Source organism: Heterodontus francisci, chromosome 33 (assembly GCF_036365525.1).
Source record: "Heterodontus francisci isolate sHetFra1 chromosome 33, sHetFra1.hap1, whole genome shotgun sequence".
In the NCBI taxonomy this organism is placed as follows: domain Eukaryota; kingdom Metazoa; phylum Chordata; class Chondrichthyes; order Heterodontiformes; family Heterodontidae; genus Heterodontus; species Heterodontus francisci.
Window position 1 is genome coordinate 56,863,419 of NC_090403.1, and position 21,285 is coordinate 56,884,703.

At 46.3% G+C, this 21,285-nt stretch overlaps 1 protein-coding gene across 2 annotated transcripts in view; it reads left to right on the plus strand.

Moving 5' to 3' along the window:
- LOC137348255 (tensin-4-like) overlaps positions 1-21,285 on the plus strand; it is a 117,593-nt gene that overhangs the window by 84,672 nt on the left and 11,636 nt on the right. For both annotated transcript variants that reach the window (XM_068013675.1, XM_068013674.1), the window contains exons 5-10: positions 8,449-8,809; positions 9,376-9,887; positions 10,729-10,815; positions 11,449-11,577; positions 17,249-17,338; positions 18,311-18,388. In XM_068013675.1, coding sequence (XP_067869776.1) covers positions 8,449-8,809; positions 9,376-9,887; positions 10,729-10,815; positions 11,449-11,577; positions 17,249-17,338; positions 18,311-18,388 — 1,257 coding nt within the window. The remainder of the gene's footprint in view (positions 1-8,448; positions 8,810-9,375; positions 9,888-10,728; positions 10,816-11,448; positions 11,578-17,248; positions 17,339-18,310; positions 18,389-21,285) is intronic.

The following is a 21,285-nucleotide window of genomic DNA, read 5'->3' on the forward strand; positions in this document are numbered from 1 at the left end:
AGCACTCCCTCAGTACTGACCCTCCAACTGTGCAGCACTCCCTCAGTACTGACCCTCCGACAGTGTAGCACTCCCTCAGTACTGACCCTCCAACTGTGCAGCACTCCCTCAGTACTGACCCTCCAACTGTGCAGCACTCCCTCAGTACTGACCCTCCGACAGTGCAGCACTCCCTCAGTGCTGACCCTCCGACAGTGCAGCGATCCCTCAGTACTGACCCTCCAACTGTGCAGCACTCCCTCATTACTGACCCTCCGACAGCGTAGAATTCCCTCAGTACTAACCCTCCAACTGTGCAGCACTCCCTCAGTACTGACCCTCCAACTGTGCAGCACTCCCTCAGTACTGACCCTCCGACAGTGCAGCACTCCCTCAGTGCTGACCCTCCGACAGTGCAGCGATCCCTCAATACTGACCCTCCAACTGTGCAACACTCCCTCAGTGCTGACCCTCCGACAGTACGGCACTCCCTCAGTACTGACCCTCCAACTGTGCAGCAATCCCTCAGTACTGACCCTCCGACAGTGCAGCGATCCCTCAGTACTGACCCTTTGACAGTGTAGCACTCCCTCAGTACTGACCCTCCAACTGTGCAGCACTCCCTCAGTACTGACCCTCCGACAGCGTAGCATTCCCTCAATACTAACCCTCCAACTGTGCAGTGGTCCTTCAGTACTGACCCTCCGACAGTGCAGCACTCCCTCAGTACTGACCCTCCGACAGTGCAGCACTCCCTCAGTACTGATCCTCCAACTGTGCAGCACTCCCTCAGTACTGACCCTCCGACAGTGCAGCACTCCCTCAGTACTGAACCTCCGACAGTGCAGCACTCCCTCAGTACTGACCCTCCGACGGTGTAGCGCTCCTCCAGTACTGACCCTCCGACAGTGCAGCACTCCCTCAGTACTGACCCTCCGACAGTGCAGCACTCCCTCAGTACTGACCCTCCGACAGTGCAGCGCTCCATCAGTGCTGACCCTCCAACAGTGTAGCACTCCCTCAGTACTGACCCTCCGACAGTGGCAAGCAAGAACTTGGTTTAAAATGTGTCTACTTCAACGCCAGGAGCATCCGGAATAAGGTGGGTGAGCTTGCAGCATGGGTTGGTACCTGGGATCCTGATGTTGTGGCCATTTCGGAGACATGGGTAGAGCAGGGGCAGGAATGGATGTTGCAGGTTCCGGGATTTAGATGTTTCAGAAAGAACAGAGAAGAGGGTAAAAGAGGGGGGGGTGTGGCATTGTTAATCAAGGAAAGTATTACAGCGGCAGAAAGGACGTTTGAGGACTCGTCTACTGAGGTAGTCTGGGCCGAGGTTAGAAACAGGAGAGGAGAGGTCACCCTGTTGGGAGTTTTCTATAGACCTCCGAATAGTTCCAGAGATGTAGAGGAAAGGATAGCGAAGATGATTCTCGACAGGAGCGAGAGTAACAGGGTAGTGGTTATGGGGGACTTTAACTTTCCAAATATTGACTGGAAATACTATAGTTCGAGTACTTTAGATGGGTCTGTTTTTGTCCAGTGTGTGCAGGAGGGTTTTCTGACACAGTATGTGGACAGGCCAACCAGGGGCGATGCCACATTGGATTTGGTACTGGGTAATGAACCCGGCCAGGTGTTTGATTTAGATGTAGGTGAGCACTTTGGCGATAGTGATCACAATTCGGTTAGGTTTACCTTAGCGATGGGCAGGGACAGGTATATACCGCAGGGCAAGAATTATAGCTGGGGGAAAGGAAATTATGATGCGATTAGGCAAGATTTAGGATGTGTAGGATGGGGAAGGAAACTGCAGGGGATGGGCACAAACGAAATGTGGAGCTTATTCAAGGAGCAGCTAATGCGTGTCCTTGATAAGTATGTACCTGTCAGGCAGGGAGGAAGTTGTCGAGCAAGGGAGCCGTGGTTTACTCAAGAAGTTGAAGCGCTTGTCAAGAGGAAGAGGGCGGCTTATGTTAGGATGAGACGTGAAGGCTCAGTTAGGGCGCTTGAGAGTTACAAGCTAGCCAGGAAGGATCTAAAGGGAGGGCTAAGAAGAGCAAGGAGAGGACACGAGAAGTCATTGGCGGATAGGATCAAAGAAAACCCTAAGGCTTTCTATAGGTATATCAGGAATAAACGAATGATAAGAGTTAGAACAGGGCCAATCAAGGATAGTAGTGGGAAGTTGTGTGCGGAATCAGAGGAGATAGGGGAAGCGTTAAATGAATATTTTTCGTCAGTATTTACAGTAGAGAAAGAAAATGTTGCCGAGGAGATTACTGAGATACAGCCTACTAGGCTAGATGGGATTGAGATTCACAAGGAGGAGGTGTTAGCAATTTTGGAAAGAGTGAAAATAGATAAGTCCCCTGGGCCAGATGGGATTTATCCTAGGATTCTCTGGGAAGCCAGGGAGGAGATTGCAGAGCCGTTGTTGTTGATCTTTAAGTCGTCATTGTCGACAGGAGTAGTGCCGGAGGACTGGAGGATAGCAAATGTTGTCCCCTTGTTCAAGAAGGGGAGTAGAGACAGCCCTGGTAATTATAGACCTGTGAGCCTTACTTCGGTTGTGGGTAAAATGTTGGAAAAGGTTATAAGAGACAGGATTTATAATCATCTTGAAAAGAATAAGTTCATTTGCGATAGTCAGCACGGTTTTGTGAAAGGTAGGTCGTGCCTCACAAACCTTATTGAGTTTTTCGAGAAGGTGACCAAACAGGTGGATGAGGGTAAAGCCGTGGATGTGGTGTATATGGATTTCAGTAAGGCGTTTGATAAGGTTCCCCACGGTAGGCTATTGCAGAAAATACGCAAGTATGGGGTTGAAGGTGATTTAGAGCTTTGGATCAGAAATTGGCTAGCTGAAAGAAGACAGAGGGTGGTGGTTGATGGCAAATGTTCATCCTGGAGTTTAGTTACTAGTGGTGTACCGCAAGGTTCTGTTTTGGGGCCACTGCTGTTTGTCATTTTTATAAACGACCTGGATGAGGGTGTAGAAGGGTGGGTTAGTAAATTTGCGGATGACACGAAGGTCGGTGGAGTTGTGGATAGTGTCGAAGGGTGTTGTAGGGTACAGAGGGACATAGATAGGCTGCAGAGCTGGGCTGAGAGATGGCAAATGGAGTTTAATGCGGAGAAGTGTGAGGTGATTCACTTTGGAAGGAGTAACAGCAATGCAGAGTACTGGGCTAATGGGAAGATTCTTGGTAGTGTAGATGAGCAGAGAGATCTTGGTATCCAGGTACATAAATCCCTGAAAGTTGCTACCCAGGTTAATAGGGCTGTTAAGAAGGCATATGGTGTGTTAGCCTTTATTAGTAGGGGGATCGAGTTTCAGAGCCACGGGGTCATGATGCAGCTGTACAAAACTCTGGTGAGGCCGCACCTGGAGTATTGCGTGCAGTTCTGGTCACCGCATTATAGGAAGGATGTCGAAGCTTTGGAAAGGGTGCAGAGGAGATTTACTAGGATGTTGCCTGGTATGGAAGGAAGGTCTTACGAGGAAAGGCTGAGGGACTTGGGGTTGTTTTCGTTAGAGAGAAGGAGGAGGAGAGGTGACTTAATAGAGACATACAAGATAATCAGAGGGTTAGATAGGGTGGATAGTGAGAGTCCTTTTCCTCGGATGAGGATGGCAAACACGAGGGGACATAGCTTTAAGTTGAGGGGTGAAAGATATAGGACAGATGTCAGAGGTAGTTTCTTTACGCAGAGAGTAGTAGGGGCGTGGAACGCCCTGCCTGCAACAGTAGTAGACTCGCCAACTTTAAGGGCATTTAAGTGGTCATTGGATAGACATATGGATGTAAATGGAATAGTGTAGGTCAGATGATCGGCGCAACATCGAGGGCCGAAGGGCCTGTACTGCGCTGTAATATTCTAATCTAATCTAATCTAATCTGAACCTCCGACAGTGCAGCACTCCCTCAGTACTGACCCTCCGATGGTGTAGCGCTCCTCCAGTACTGACCCTCCGACAGTGCAGCACTCCCTCAGTACTGACCCTCCGACAGTGCAGCACTCCCTCAGTACTGCCCCTCCGATGGTGCAGCACTCCCTCAGTACTGCCCCTCCGATGGTGCAGCAGTCCCTCAGTACTGCAGTGAAGTGTCAGCCTAGATTATGAACTGGGGCTTGAACCCACAAGTTTTTGACTTTTTCTGTGAGATTACTGTCCTCTGAACCTGGATTGCCAGGTTGGGGTCCAGTGTGAGTTCTCATACACTGGGAGGATTACTGAGGGAGGGCCTGGCGTAGGAAGGGATGAATTAAAATAAAGTCTCTTGTCAATTCAATTTTAAAAAATGGTTTGTCGCCAACACACGCTGGTTTGTGCCATTGATTTGTGGCATTGTGAAGAAATGGATTTAATCCAGGGACCAAATTAGTGGGCAGGGTATCTGAGTACAGGAACCCGGTGACTGGGATCTTCCAGAGAGACTCAGGTGTTTGATCGACAGGGATTTTAACTGCACCCTACACTGATGTTAGCATCAAAACACGCTCAGAAAAGAATTAATAACTGACATGGAATATTTATAACATTTATAAAATTACTGGACCTTGTTAAACCTTGAGTGTAAATAACTCCAGCACTGTACAACATGGGCAGACATTCTGCGTAAATCCCGTTACCTCAGAAACCAGATTGTAAACAGACCTTTTCCTAATCAGATTTGACTTTTGTCTCAAACCCTTTTTTGTTGAATCAACAATATTCCTCTGTGTTGAGTGAGTTTTAACAGACGGACCTCATTCTGTATCTGTCTCATCACTTGCTCCCCAGCCAAGATTTAAGTCTATCTGAGTGTGAATCAGTGTGGGCGTGTCTCAGTCCAGGTGTGATTAATAGTGACAGCTCTCATTAAATAAAGTGCCCAGTGATCTCACTGTCAGTGAAGCCAGTAGCTGTGATATCTTCCAAGGTGACCACAAACCCACTGGGATCAACAAATGCAGGGAACAATTTATTATCCTCACTTTACATTTCCATTAACCAGGATCAGAGAGATGTTTAACAGAAAGTCGAACTGATATCACCCATTGTGTGAATTTCTGCCCTGTACAGTCCTGATCCTGAATCCTCCAGATCCTGAATCCTCCTGATCCTTAATCCTCCTGATCCTACATCCTGCTTACACACTGTGAGTTTTATCACTGTGTCCGCTGGGTTATGTTAAATGGGGTAAAACCTTTAGTAAAACACAGCACTGAGAAGAATTGGAGAGAAGGCATCACCCACAGCATTGATCGAACAGCAGGCAGCAATGTTCAGGGGGGGGGGCAGTGTGCAGGGGGGCAGTGTGCAGGGGGGGCAGTGTGTGTGGGGGGGCAGAGTGTAGGGGGGGCAGAGTGCAGGGGGGAAGTGTGCGGGGGGGGGGGGAAGTGTGCGGGGGGGGGCAGTGTGTGGGGGGGGGGCAGTGTGCAGGGGGCAGTGTACAGGGGGGGCAGTGTGCAGGGGAGGCAGTGTGCAGGGGGGGCAGTGTGTGTGGGGGGGCAGTGTGTAGGGGGGCAGTGTGCAGTGGGGGCAGTGTGTAGGGGGGGCAGTGTGTGTGGGGGGGGCAGTGTGTAGGGGGGGCAGTGTGTGTGGGGGGGGCAGTGTGTAGGGGGGGCAGTGTGTGTGGGGGGGCAGTGTGTAGGGGGGGCAGTGTGTGTGGGGGGGCAGTGTGCAGGGGGGGCAGTGTGCAGGGGGGGCAGTGTGTGTGTGGGGGGCAGTGTGTAGGGGGGGCAGTGTGTGTGTGGGGGGGCAGTGTGTAGGGGGGGCAGTGTGTGTGTGGGGGGCAGTGTGTAGGAGGGGGCAGTGTGTGTGGGGGGGCAGTGTGTAGGGGGGGCAGTGTGTGTGTGGGGGGCAGTGTGTAGGGGGGGCAGTGTGTGTGTGGGGGGCAGTGTGTAGGGGGGGCAGTGTGTGTGTGGGGGCAGTGTGCAGGGGGGCAGTGTGTGTGGGGGGGCAGTGTGCAGGGGGGGCAGTGTGCAGGGGGGGCAGTGTGTGTGGGGGGGGCAGTGTGCAGGGGGCAGTGTGTGTGGGGGGGCAGTGTGTAGGGGGGGCAGTGTGCAGTGGGGGCAGTGTGTAGGGGGGGCAGTGTGTGTGGGGGGGCAGTGTGCAGGGGGGGCAGTGTGCAGGGGGGGCAGTGTGTGTGGGGGGGCAGTGTGCAGGGGGCAGTGTGTGTGGGGGGGCAGTGTGTAGGGGGGGCAGTGTGTGTGTGGGGGGCAGTGTGTAGGGGGGGCAGTGTGTGTGTGGGGGGCAGTGTGTAGGGGGGGCAGTGTGTGTGTGGGGGCAGTGTGTAGGAGGGGGCAGTGTGTGTGGGGGGGCAGTGTGTAGGGGGGGCAGTGTGCAGGAGGCAGTGTGTGTGGGGGGCAGTGTGTAGGGGGGGCAGTGTGTGTGTGGGGGCAGTGTGCAGGGGGGCAGTGTGTGTGGGGGGGCAGTGTGCAGGGGGGGCAGTGTGCAGGGGGGCAGTGTGTGTGGGGGGGCAGTGTGCAGGGGGCAGTGTGTGTGGGGGGGCAGTGTGTAGGGGGGGCAGTGTGCAGTGGGGGCAGTGTGTAGGGGGGGCAGTGTGTGTGGGGGGGCAGTGTGCAGGGGGGGCAGTGTGCAGGGGGGGCAGTGTGTGTGGGGGGGCAGTGTGCAGGGGGCAGTGTGTGTGGGGGGGCAGTGTGTAGGGGGGCAGTGTGTGTGTGGGGGGCAGTGTGTAGGGGGGGCAGTGTGTGTGTGGGGGGCAGTGTGTAGGGGGGGCAGTGTGTGTGTGGGGGCAGTGTGTAGGAGGGGGCAGTGTGTGTGGGGGGGCAGTGTGTAGGGGGGGCAGTGTGCAGTGGGGGCAGTGTGTAGGAGGGGGCAGTGTGTGTGGGGGGCAGTGTGTGGGGGGGCAGTGTGCAGGAGGCAGTGTGTGTGGGGGGCAGTGTGTAGGGGGGGCAGTGTGTGTGTGGGGGGCAGTGTGTAGGAGGGGGGCAGTGTGTGTGGGGGGGCAGTGTGCAGGAGGCAGTGTGTGTGGGGGGGCAGTGTGTAGGGGGGGCAGTGTGCAGTGGGGGCAGTGTGTAGGGGGGGCAGTGTGTGTGGGGGGGCAGTGTGCAGGGGGGCAGTGTGTGTGGGGGGGCAGTGTGTAGGGGGGGCAGTGTGCAGGGGGGGCAGTGTGCAGTGGGGGCAGTGTGTAGGGGGGGCAGTGTGTGCAGGGGGGCAGTGTGTAGGGGGGGCAGTGTGTGTGTGGGGGGCAGTGTGTAGGGGGGGGCAGTGTGTGTGTGGGGGGCAGTGTGTAGGGGGGGGCAGTGTGTGTGTGGGGGGCAGTGTGTAGGGCGGGCAGTGTGTAGGGGGGGCAGTGTGTGGGGGGGCAGTGTGCAGGGGGGGGCAGTGTGTAGGGGGGGCAGTGTGTGGGGGGGCAGTGTGCAGGGGGGGCAGTGTGTGTGGGGGGGCAGTGTGTAGGGGGGGCAGTGTGTGTGTGGGGGGCAGTGTGCAGGGGGGCAGTGTGTGTGGGGGGGCAGTGTGTAGGGGGGGCAGTGTGCAGTGGGGGCAGTGTGTAGGAGGGGCAGTGTGTGTGGGGGGGCAGTGTGTAGGGGGGGCAGTGTGTAGGGGTGGCAGTGTGTAGGGGGGGCAGTGTGTGTGTGTGGGGCAGTGTGTAGGGGGGGGCAGTGTGTAGGGGGGGGCAGTGTGTGGGGGGGGTTTCTGTGTGGGGGGTTCTGTGTGGGGGGGGTCTGTGTGTGGGGGGGGCAGTGTGTGTGGGGGGGCAGTGTGCAGGGGGGGCAGTGTGTAGGGGGGGCAGTGTGTAGGGGGGGCAGTGTGTGTGTGGGGGGCAGTGTGTAGGGGGGGGCAGTGTGTTGTGGGGGGCAGTGTGCAGGGGGGGCAGTGTGTAGGGGGGGCAGTGTGTAGGGGGGGCAGTGTGTGTGTGTGGGGCAGTGTGTAGGGGGGGGCAGTGTGTAGGGGGGGGTTTCTGTGTGGGGGGGTTCTGTGTGGGGGGGGTCTGTGTGTGGGGGGGGCAGTGTGTAGGGGGGCAGTGTGTGGGGGGGGGGTTTCTGTGTGGGTGGTTTCTGTGTGGAGGGGGTCTGTGTGGGGGGGGGTCTGTGTGTGGGGGGGGCAGTGTGTAGGGGGGCTGTGTGTGGGGGGGGGTTTCTGTGTGGGTGGTTTCTGTGTGGGGGGGTTCTGTGTGGGGGGGTCTGTGTGGGGGGGGGGGTGGCAGTGTGTGTGTGTGTGGGGGGGTGGTCTGTGTCCCCTGGGGGCCGATTTCCTCTCAGTGATATTTCTGGTGGATTGTGTCTTTCACGAGGTGTTTCCATTTCCAGTGTTGAGGCTGCCGGAATGGTCTGGAACACCGGGATTGGGATGTGCTGTGCAGTTGAGCCGAGATGTGGCCAAGTTAGCAGCTTCCTTGGGCATGATGGGATCTTCCCGTTGCTAAAAAATTCTTTTACTTTCTGACAAAAATATATAAAGTCTCTGGGCAGAGATCAAATAATTAAAAATCCTCCACTTCCTTTTCTCTCCAGGTTCCCAGGATGTTAACATGTTCACCAGTCAACCCAACCGATCTGCAATCAGACCAGCAATGCAGCAGTGTCAATACTCGGCTCCAGTCTCTATCAACTCCATCTCCTTTCAGCATGGCTCCCAGCCCATACCAGTGCCAGCATCAAACAGCTACAGTGCTTCCAGCTCTAACCCCTTTCCGACTGTACCTCAGCAATATGGCACTTCACCCAAACACACAGGCACCCAGAGAGAAGCAGCCTCTTCCTACCTGTCCACATCTGCTGGTTCTGATAGCCTCCTCAAGTCTGTCCCCACTACTCTCACTGACAGTGCCATCTCCTTGCTGTCAACCTCTCCTGGCGGAGACACATTGGGAAGGTACAGTACCTCTTGTTAACCCTTTGACCAAGTTGGAATGTGTTAAATTAAGTATCCAATAAATGAAATGGAAATGTGCTTTGTGTTTTCTTTATCAACTCTTATCCCTCTGTAAGGTGCCAGCTGTAGCTCCCTCATGAGTCTTGAACCAAGCATTTGTGGGTTCAAGACCCATTTCTGAGACATGAGCACATAATCCAGGCTGTCACTCCCACTGCCACACTGAGGGAGTGCGGCACTGTCAGAGGTGCTGTCTTTTGGATGAGATGTTAAACTAAGGACACCTCTCAGGTGGATGTAAAAGGTCCCATGCCACCATTTTGAAGAAAAACAGTCAAGTTCTCCCCAGGATCTTGACCAACATTTATCCCTCAACCAAAATTCCCCAGATTATCACATCTGGTCAATACCACATTGCTGCTTGTGGGATCTTGCTGTGTACAAATTGGCTGCTGTTTTCCTATGCTACAACAGGAACTATTTAAGTGCTTAATTTTTGTCAAGTGCATTGGGATGTCCTGAAGTTTTGAAGTCCTATATAAATACAAGTTCTTCCTTTTCTTTAGTTCCCAGTCATTACTGAGTGATGATGGAGAAGCAGGAAGGATTTATAGGTCAGCTGGGAGCACGTACGGATCATCCGGATCATTTGTGAACTTGCAGAGCACTTACTCTGTCTCCCCCAGCTTGTACAACTGCTCATTCAGTGATCAACAACTTCATCAGGCTTCTGGTCATCCTGCGGACTACCGTACTGTGCCCCACTCCCGAAGGGCAATGAACAGCACTGTTTACCAAGCAACCTCAGGCAACATGGGGAGCAGAGTAACACTGCACCATGGAAAAACAACAAACCAGATTAAAGAACATCCCAACAGCTGCCCGCCATCTGCTGCCAGTTCCTATTCTGACATTCCAATCCTCCTAGTGAATGGTAGCACTCAATATATGGACCAAGACTTGCACAGGTTGAAGAATAAGAGACTCCAGTCCAGCTCCCCAAGTACTCTCAGCCTTCCCCTCAGTGCCTGTTCCAGTGCTGGATTCTCAAAGGCTTCAAGCACCACCTCCCTCGAAGGTAAACCATTCAAAGTCCCACTTACTTATTGCTCCCTTTCAGCCTCCATTAGCCCATCATCCTTCAATGAGTAATTTTACAATCCCAGTCCTTGTTTGCATCTCCTCCAGTCCTATGTCCCCTCCTAACCCTCTGCACTTTTACCTCTGGGCTACCACGTTCTCCCTCCCAATCGTTTCACCTGGTTACATGTCTCACTCAAAAATCTCTCCAAAACCTATTTCTTTGACCACCCCTTCGATCACCACCCTAACCTGACCCTCTTACCACTCAATGTTTAATTTATCCCTTTAAGAAGATACTTAGATGCTTTGCTGTATGAAAATCTTAACGAGAACAAGTTCTTGTTGCTGTTGATGTTGGTGCTGTGGATGCTGCAATGAAAATGCTTGTTAACCAAGGCTCCTCAGACAGCACCTTCCAAACCCATGTCCTCTACCAGCTAGAAGGACAAGGGCAGCAAATGCATGGGAACACCACCATCTGCAAGTTCCCCTCCAAGTCACACACCATCCTGACTTGGAAATATATCGCTGTTCCTTCACTGTCGCTGGGTCAAAATCCTGGAACTCCCTTCCTAACAGCACTGTGGGTGTACCTACCCCACATGGACTGCAGCGGTTCAAGAAGGCAGCTCACCACCACCTTCTCAAGGGTAATTAGGGATGGGCAATAAATGCTGGCCTGGCCAGTGACCCCCACATCCCATGAGCAAATATAAAGAATATTGATAATGTCTCTGATGTTAGTTGTTCACGGTGATGATGCACACACCTGTGCAATTTCCCACTTTGTTGTTAACCCAATCCTCTCTAACAACCTTGTTTGTCTTCTCTTACAGATCTCCCATGTGACACACAACCTACAGTTAAATTTGTACAAGACACAACCAAATATTGGTACAAACCAAATATCAGCAGAGATCAAGGTAAGGCCAATGCTCAGCACCATTAGTCGGACAATGATAAACAGTCCAGGCCCTATCTCATTCTGCACTGCATCAGATACAGCTGTTTAAATTCTCCAAACAGCTTAACATAATCCGGGATGCCCATTCTGTGCGAGAGCAACTGTGTGCTAATGAATAGTTCTGTCGACTCCTGCAATGGCTCACTAAGTGTACTGCCCAAATATGATCAATCATTCAGGAAAGCCCCAGATTCTGTCTGCAGTCTCTGGTTTGTCAGCTCAATTCAGTTCTGTTAGCAGGAGGGGCTGTGCATCTGGGGTTGTTAACTCGAGTGCAGACAATGAACCTGGTTACTGGTGCTGATCTCTAGTGTCTCCTGCTGGAAAATGCACATGTACAGGGCGATGCCCCCCATTGTTAAATAGCCTTTCAATATCGGTTACCTGGGTACCCCATCAGGAGAAGAAAGGAGATAACCGGTTAAAAAAACACAAAAATTGGAATATAGGAGATCTCTACGTTACAACAGTGATTACACTTCAAAAGTACTTCATTGGCTGTAAAATTGTGAAAGTTGCGAAAGGCGCTATAGAAATGTAAGTCTTTCTTTGTTTATTGTACAGAACTAAGTTGTGCTTCAATTTCTTGCAGCCACTGAGATGTTAAAAGATAAGAAACCGGGTTCATTCATTATCCGAGAAAGCTCCACATATGTTGGCTCATTCGGATTGGCCATGAAAGTATCTGCACCAAGCCTCAGGAATCCCGAGGAAAAGTCAGGTCTGTGCTCGATACTATAACAGGGCAAATATACAGAATATAGTATATACTATAATAGGGCAAATGTACAGAATATAGTATATACTATAACAGGGCAAATGTACAGAATATAGTATATACTATAACAGGGCAAATATACAGAATATAGTATATACTATAACAGGGCAAATATACAGAATATAGTATATACTATAACAGGGCAAATGTACAGAATATAGTATATGCTATAACAGGGCAAATATACAGAATATAGTATATGCTATAACAGGGCAAATATACAGAATATAGTATATATTATAACAGGGCAAATATACAGAATATAGTATATGCTATAACAGGGCAAATGTACAGAATATAGTATATGCTATAACAGGGCAAATATACAGAATATAGTATATGCTATAACAGGGCAAATGTACAGAATATAGTATATGCTATAACAGGGCAAATATACAGAATATAGTATATACTATAACAGGGCAAATGTACAGAATATAGTATATATTATAACAGGGCAAATATACAGAATATAGTATATGCTATAACAGGGCAAATATACAGAATATAGTATATATTATAACAGGGCAAATATACAGAACATAGTATATATTATAACAGGGCAAATATACAGAATATAGTATATGCTATAACAGGGCAAATATACAGAATATAGTATATATTATAACAGGGCAAATATACAGAATATAGTATATGCTATAACAGGGCAAATATACAGAATATAGTATATATTATAACAGGACAAATATACAGAATATAGTATATGCTATAACAGGGCAAATATACAGAATATAGTATATACTATAACAGGGCAAATGTACAGAATATAGTATATACTATAACAGGGCAAATGTACAGAATATAGTATATATTATAACAGGGCAAATATACAGAATATAGTATATGCTATAACAGGGCAAATGTACAGAATATAGTATATACTATAACAGGGCAAATGTACAGAATATAGTATATGCTATAACAGGGCAAATGTACAGAATATAGTATATACTATAACAGGGCAAATATACAGAATATAGTATATGCTATAACAGGGCAAATATACAGAATATAGTATATGCTATAACAGGGCAAATGTACAGAATATAGTATATACTATAACAGGGCAAATGTACAGAATATAGTATATATTATAACAGGGCAAATATACAGAATATAGTATATGCTATAACAGGGCAAATATACAGAATATAGTATATATTATAACAGGGCAAATATACAGAACATAGTATATATTATAACAGGGCAAATATACAGAATATAGTATATGCTATAACAGGGCAAATGTACAGAATATAGTATATATTATAACAGGGCAAATATACAGAATATAGTATATGCTATAACAGGGCAAATATACAGAATATAGTATATATTATAACAGGGCAAATATACAGAACATAGTATATATTATAACAGGGCAAATATACAGAATATAGTATATGCTATAACAGGGCAAATATACAGAATATAGTATATATTATAACAGGGCAAATATACAGAATATAGTATATGCTATAACAGGGCAAATATACAGAATATAGTATATATTATAACAGGACAAATATACAGAATATAGTATATGCTATAACAGGGCAAATATACAGAATATAGTATATACTATAACAGGGCAAATGTACAGAATATAGTATATACTATAACAGGGCAAATGTACAGAATATAGTATATATTATAACAGGGCAAATATACAGAATATAGTATATGCTATAACAGGGCAAATGTACAGAATATAGTATATACTATAACAGGGCAAATGTACAGAATATAGTATATGCTATAACAGGGCAAATGTACAGAATATAGTATATACTATAACAGGGCAAATATACAGAATATAGTATATGCTATAACAGGGCAAATATACAGAATATAGTATATGCTATAACAGGGCAAATGTACAGAATATAGTATATGCTATAACAGGGCAAATATACAGAATATAGTATATGCTATAACAGGGCAAATGTACAGAATATAGTATATGCTATAACAGGGCAAATATACAGAATATAGTATATGCTATAACAGGGCAAATATACAGAATATAGTATATGCTATAACAGGGCAAATGTACAGAATATAGTATATATTATAACAGGGCAAATGTACAGAATATAGTATATGCTATAACAGGGCAAATATACAGAATATAGTATATATTATAACAGGGCAAATATACAGAATATAGTATATGCTATAACAGGGCAAATATACAGAATATAGTATATGCTATAACAGGGCAAATGTACAGAATATAGTATATATTATAACAGGGCAAATGTACAGAATATAGTATATGCTATAACAGGGCAAATATACAGAATATAGTATATATTATAACAGGGCAAATATACAGAATATAGTATATGCTATAACAGGGCAAATATACAGAATATAGTATATATTATAACAGGGCAAATATACAGAATATAGTATATGCTATAACAGGGCAAATATACAGAATATAGTATATATTATAACAGGGCAAATATACAGAATATAGTATATGCTATAACAGGGCAAATATACAGAATATAGTATATGCTATAACAGGGCAAATATACAGAATATAGTATATACTATAACAGGGCAAATATACAGAATATAGTATATGCTTTAACAGGGCAAATATACAGAATATAGTATATATTATAACAGGGCAAATATACAGAATATAGTATATGCTATAACAGGGCAAATATACAGAATATAGTATATACTATAACAGGGCAAATATACAGAATATAGTATATGCTACAACAGGGCAAATATACAGAATATAGTATATATTATAACAGGGCAAATATACAGAATATAGTATATGCTATAACAGGGCAAATGTACAGAATATAGTATATACTATAACAGGGCAAATATACAGAATATAGTATATGCTATAACAGGGCAAATGTACAGAATATAGTATATATTATAACAGGGCAAATATACAGAATATAGTATATGCTATAACAGGGCAAATATACAGAATATAGTATATGCTATAACAGGGCAAATATACAGAATATAGTATATATTATAACAGGGCAAATATACAGAATATAGTATATGCTATAACAGGGCAAATATACAGAATATAGTATATATTATAACAGGGCAAATATACAGAATATAGTATATGCTATAACAGGGCAAATATACAGAATATAGTATATATTATAACAGGGCAAATATACAGAATATAGTATATGCTATAACAGGGCAAATATACAGAATATAGTATATGCTATAACAGGGCAAATATACAGAATATAGTATATATTATAACAGGGCAAATATACAGAATATAGTATATGCTATAACAGGGCAAATATACAGAATATAGTATATATTATAACAGGGCAAATATACAGAATATAGTATATGCTATAACAGGGCAAATATACAGAATATAGTATATGCTATAACAGGGCAAATATACAGAATATAGTATATATTATAACAGGGCAAATATACAGAATATAGTATATGCTATAACAGGGCAAATATACAGAATATAGTATATACTATAACAGGGCAAACTGAGGAGACGGTAGTATAGTGGTAATCCAGAGGCCCAGGCTAATATCCTGGAGGCATGGGTTCAAATCCAGCAGCTGGTGGAATTTAAATTCAATTAATTAATTTTTTAAAATCTTGAATTGAAAGGTAGTCTCCGTAATGAAACTATCGATTATCGTAAAAACCCATCTGGTTCACTAATGTCCTTAAGGGAAGGAAATCTGCCGTCCTTACCCGCTCTGGCCTATATGTGACTCCAGACCCACAGAAATGTGGTTGACTCTTAATTGTCCTCTGAAATGTCCTAGCAAACCTCTCAGTTGCCAAGGGTAATTAGGGATGGGCAACAAATGCTGGCCTCGTTAGTGACATCACATGAAAGAATAAAAAAAGTTATATTATAACAGGGGAGGTGTGCATTGTATATTATAAGTCAATATCATTGATACCCACATCGAATAGGAGGATACGTTTTCCAGCTGCACACAGAACAGCTGTTGTACACCAGAGTTGTATTTAGAGCCTGTGATGAACATGTCTTTAAACTTAGTGACTTAGTCTGCCTTGAAAAGGAGGTTTCTAAAATGACTCAGTGTGTTGGGTGGACCGAGATACCTCAAAGGGACAGTTTGGTGTCTTGCTTATCTTCGTGATATGTGCAGCAGTTACCTGAGACACACCTGTCAAGGATTCTGACCTACTGGGTGGAAGTATCAATAAATTTGTGTGCGCAGAGCCAATTGAAATGAATGGACGGAAAATTATAGGTCGTGCGTTCTAAACCTTCTGAAATCTGATCCCAGTCGGTGAGATTCTGTGTGCAGCTGGAAAACGTATCCTCCTATTCGATGTGAGTTGAATGGTGGATATTAAAGTAGGGTTCAGTGGTGTATTGAGTATTGCACTGAGAGAGAGAGGGAGAGAGAGAGAGAGTTGCCTCATGCTATGGTGACTCACTCTGAGCAGGACCGAGCGAGGGTCACATTACCTGTTGATGTTCTTGGGAAGTTTATGATGTTATGGGAGCACCTCACAATATTGGGGTCGCTTAATTTGCTACTCTCACTGTGAGGTCGACTTAACAACAAGTTTGTGTCCTTTGAGATGATACTAGCTGTGATCTGAGATCATGTAACAGGGTTGAGCTATAAAAAGATCATCATCATCCATTCCAATTCTGAAGGAGAGGATTTATAAATAGACAGCGAGAGGTAGAGAGATGGAGAGAGAGAGAGAGACAAAGAGATAGATAGACAGAAAGACAGACAGATAGAGAGATGGACAGAAACACAGACAGATAGAGAGATGGATAGATAGACAGACAGATAGTTACATAGATAGACTTGTATTTTTGTTCAATTCATTCGTGGGATGTTGGCTTCGCTGGCTAGGCCAGCATTTATTGCCCATCCCTAATTGCCCTTGAGAAGGTGGTGGTGAGCTGCCTTCTTGAACCGCTGCAGTCCATGTGGGGTAGGTACACCCACAGTGCTGTTAGGAAGGGAGTTCCAGGATTTTGACCCAGCGACAGTGAAGGAACGGCGATATAGTTCCAAGTCAGGATGGTGTGTGACTTGGAGGGGAACTTGCAGGTAGTGGTGTTCCCATGCATCTGCTGCCCTTGTCCTTCTAGGTGGTAGAGGTTGCAGGTTTGGAACGGGCTGTCGAAGGAGCCTTGGTGCATTGCTGCAGTGCATCTTGTAGATGGTACACACTGCTGCCACTGTGCGTCGGTGGTGGAGAGAGTGAATGTTTGTGGAGGGGGTGCCAATCAAGCGGGCTGCTTTGTTATGGATGGTGTCGAGCTTCTTGAGTGTTGTTGGAGCTGCATCCATCCAGGCAAGTGGAGAGTATTCCATCACACTCCTGACTTGTGCCTTGTAGATGGTGGACAGGCTTTGGGGAGTCAGGAGATGAGTTACTCGCCGCAGGATTCCTAGCCTCTGACCTGCTCTTGTAGCCATGGTATTTATATGGCTGGTATGAGAATGAGAGCTGCATAATTAGCCATTTAAATAAATATATGATGTAAACAGAGTAAAATGATATTTAACCTTCCTGTTTCTAATTCTCTTGCTCCTTTTGTAAACAGATTCTCCCACTGCGTTGGTCCGACATTTCCTGATTGAATTCTCCCCAAAAGGAGTGTGTCTGAAAGGTTCCCCCCAGGAGCCGTACTTTGGTAAGGAAACGTTAAGCAGGCTCCAGTTCAGGATTCACTGCAGCAGCTAGTGTCCAGTGACCTGGGCATCAGTACTCATCCCTGTCAGTCTGGAGTCACAGTCTGACCCCCACACCTCGGTTGTGGGTGTGTGGGGGTTGTGGGGGGTGTGGGGGGGGGGGCTGTGGGGGGAGTGTACGTAGGGAGAATGACATTTGACCCAGAACCACAGGTACTGCAATCCTAAATATCACCACCCTTCATCACTTTACTTTTCCATCATAATTTAAGGATGAAACAATGTCCGTGGGTGTGTGAAGAATTACAGCCTATCAGCCATGGACCAATGGCAGCTCTCTCTCCTCCGAGTCAGTGATTGCAGGTTCAAACCCGGTGCCAGAATCTCAGTGCAGAATGTAGACTGATGCTGCAGAGCTGCAGGTGTCAGAAACACCACCATATCCGACAAGATATTAAAGCAAAGTTTCTGACAGCCTGTCCCAGAATTAACTGATCCTTGCTGCAAAATGCCTGTCGTGTTTGTCCATGTGGCAATAATTGTATTTACCGTGAAATATTTGAGACGTGAGTCATTGTGAGAAATAGAACTTTTCCTTTCATTCACTGACTGAGTTCTGGAGTGTGTTCCCTTTCAAAATGAATTTAGAAATGATTGTTGTCATGTCTATGACTGTTACTGGACTGGAAGATGTCTGAACTCACACACCTGTGCTTTTTCCATGGCCATCATCAGATGAAATTATGTTGAGGTTTTTTTTTGTGATTGAGAACATTATAAGATTGCGGTAAAATTTCATGAAATACAATTGAATCAATTTTGCTGATTGCACTCGCTCTGTCACTGTGAGTTTCACATTAAAGGCGAGGATATTAATCTCACTGGCCGACAAAGTACTGAACAGTCATTGAACAAACATGCTGTGAAATGGTGAACCTGTGCTAACTGCGGCCTTTGTTCTGTTTGTCTAACAGGGAGTCTCTCAGCACTTGTGTATCAGCACTGCATCACCGCTATGAGTTTACCTTGCAAACTCAACTTGCCAAAGGAAGGTGAGGAATCAAATCATCACGATGGAGTCACCGGGGCAGGAGAGGGGTCAGACCGGGGTCAGGTTGGGGAAGGGTGAGGGATCAGGGCGAGGATGTGGTCAGGGCTGGGGATGGGGGTCAGAGGTGGGGTCAGCGTCTTAGCCTAGGTCAGGGTGAGGTCTGGGCTAGGGCCAAGGGCTGTTCAGGGGTCAAGCGGGGGTGAAGTCAGGGCCAGAATCGGGGGTCAGGGCCTACCTGCTACTACTGCTTCAAAGCTGACGAAAATTCAACAAGAACCTAATTAACCAGAATAATTCACAGCTCTCATTGGCCGACACAGAAAGAACTGGATAGTTTGCATCATTGAGACACTCTCCTCAAATACAAGACTCTCCACCCTGCCTCACACTGGCCGTTTGTTTGCCAGCTGACCCGACCAACTGGAATATATTAGAAAGCTTTCACCAAGATGCAGCATCTGACTCACTGCTGCAATATCCCACACAGTTCCTGACCTGTCTGCTCTCATTGAGATCACAGGGCTCAGATGTGTCCTCGTACAGAGGGAGAGAAAATCAAAGGCCCAATCCATGTGTAGGCCGTGCTCACTCATGTCTAACCAGACTGCTGGACAGGGGAGGACTAAAAAGTGTGGGAATGCAATAGTTATAGGGGATTCAATTGTAAGGGGAATAGATAGGTGTTCCTGTGGCCGCAAAAGAGACTCCAGGATGGTATGTTGCCTCCCTGGTGCTAGGGTCAAGGATGTCTCAGAGCGGTTACAGGACATTCTGAAGGGGGAGGGTGGTCGTGGTATACATTGGTACAAATGACATAGGTAAAAAAAAGGATGAGGTCCTAAAAGCAGAATATAGGGAGTTAGGAAGTAAGTTGAAAAGCAGGACCTTAAAGGTAGTGATCTCAGGATTACTACCAGTGCCACGTGCTAGTCAGAGTAGAAATAGCAGGATCTATCAGATGAATACGTAGCTGAAGAGATGGTGTGAGGGGGAGGGTTTCAGATTCCTGGGGCATTAGGACTGGTTCTGGGGGAGGTGGGACCAGTACAAACTGGACGGGTTACACCTGGGCAGGACCGGGACTGATGTCCTGGGGCAGTATTTGCTAGTGGTTGGGGAGGGTTTAAAATAAAATGGCAGGGGGATGGGAACCTTTGCAAGGAGTCAGAGGAGGGGGGGGGATCAAAGACAAGAGCAAAAGACAGTAAGGGGAATAAGAAAAATGATACGCAGAGAAATCAAGGGCCAGAATCAAACAGGGCCACAGTGAAAAATAGTGGGAAGGGGACAAGTAATGTTAAAAAGACAAGCCTGAAGGCTTTGTGCCTTAACGCGCGGAGTATTCGCAATAAACTGGATGAATTAATCGTCCAAATAGATGTAAACGGGTATGATATAGTGGGGATTACGGAGACATGGCTGCAAGGTGACCAGGGATGGGAAATGAACATCCAGGGGTATTCAGTATTTAGGAAGGACAGACAAAAAGTAAAAGGCAGTGGAGTTGCATTGCTGGTTAAAGAGGAAATTAACACAATAGTGAGGAAGGATATTAGCTCTGATGATGTGGAATCTGTATAGGTAGAGCTGAGAAACACTCAGGGGCAAAAAACGTTAGTGGGGGTTGTATGTAGACCCCCAAACTGTAATGGTGATGTTGGGGATGGCATTAAACAGGAAATTAGAGACACATGTGATAAAGGAACATCTATAATTATGGGTGTCTTTAATCTGCATATAGATTGGACAAATCAAATTAGTCACAATACCATAGAGGGGGAATTCCTGGAGTGTATACGGGATGGTTTTCTGGACAAATACGTTGAGGAACCAACTGGAGACCAGGCCATCCTAGACTGGGTATTGTGTAATGAGAGAGGAATAATTGACAATCTAGTTGTGCGAGACCCCTTGGGGACGAGCGACTATAATATGATAGAATTCTTCATCAAGATGGAGAGTGACGTAGTTGATTCTGAGACTAGAGTCCTGAATCTTAGTAAAAGGAAACTACGAAGGTATGAGGCGCAAGTTGTCCATGACGGATTGGGAAAGTTACTTAAAGGGATGACGGTGGAGAGGCAATGGCAAACATTTAAAGTGTACATGGATGAACTGCAACAATTGTTTATCCCTGTTTGGCACAAAAGTAAAACGGGAAAGGTAGCCAAACCATGGCTTACAAGGGAAATTAGAGATAGCATTAGATCCAAGGAAGAGGCATATAAATTTGCCAGAAAAAACAACAGACCTGAGAATTGGGAGCCATTTAGAATTCAGCAAAGGAGGACCAAGGGATTGATTAAGAAGGGGAAAATAGAGTACGAGAACAAGCTTGCAGGGAACATAAAAACTGACTGTAAAAGTTTCTATAGGGATGTGAAGAGAAAAAGATTGGTGAAGACAAATGTAGGTCCCTTACAGTCAGAAACTGGGGAATTTATTATGGGGAACAAAGAAATGGCTGACCAACTAAATGCATACTTTGGTTCTGTCTTCACAAAGGAGGACACAAATATCATACCAGAAATGTTGGGAAACACAGGGTTTAGTGAGAGAGAGGAACTGAAAGAAATCAGTATTAGTAGAGAAATGGTGTTGGGGAAATTGATGGGATTGAAGGCCGATAAATCCCCAGGGCCTGATGGTATGCTTCCCAGAGTACTTAAGGAAGTGGCCCTAGAAATAGTGGATGCATTGGTGGTCATCTTCCAAGATTCTATAGACTCTGGAACAGTTCCTACAGATTGGAGAGTAGCTAATGTAACCCCACTATTTAAAAAGGGAGGTAGAGAGAAAGCAGGGAATTATAGACCAGTCAACCTGACGTTAGTAGTGGGGAAAATTCCAGAGTCCATTATCAACGATTTTAGAGCAGATCACTTGGAGAACAGTGGT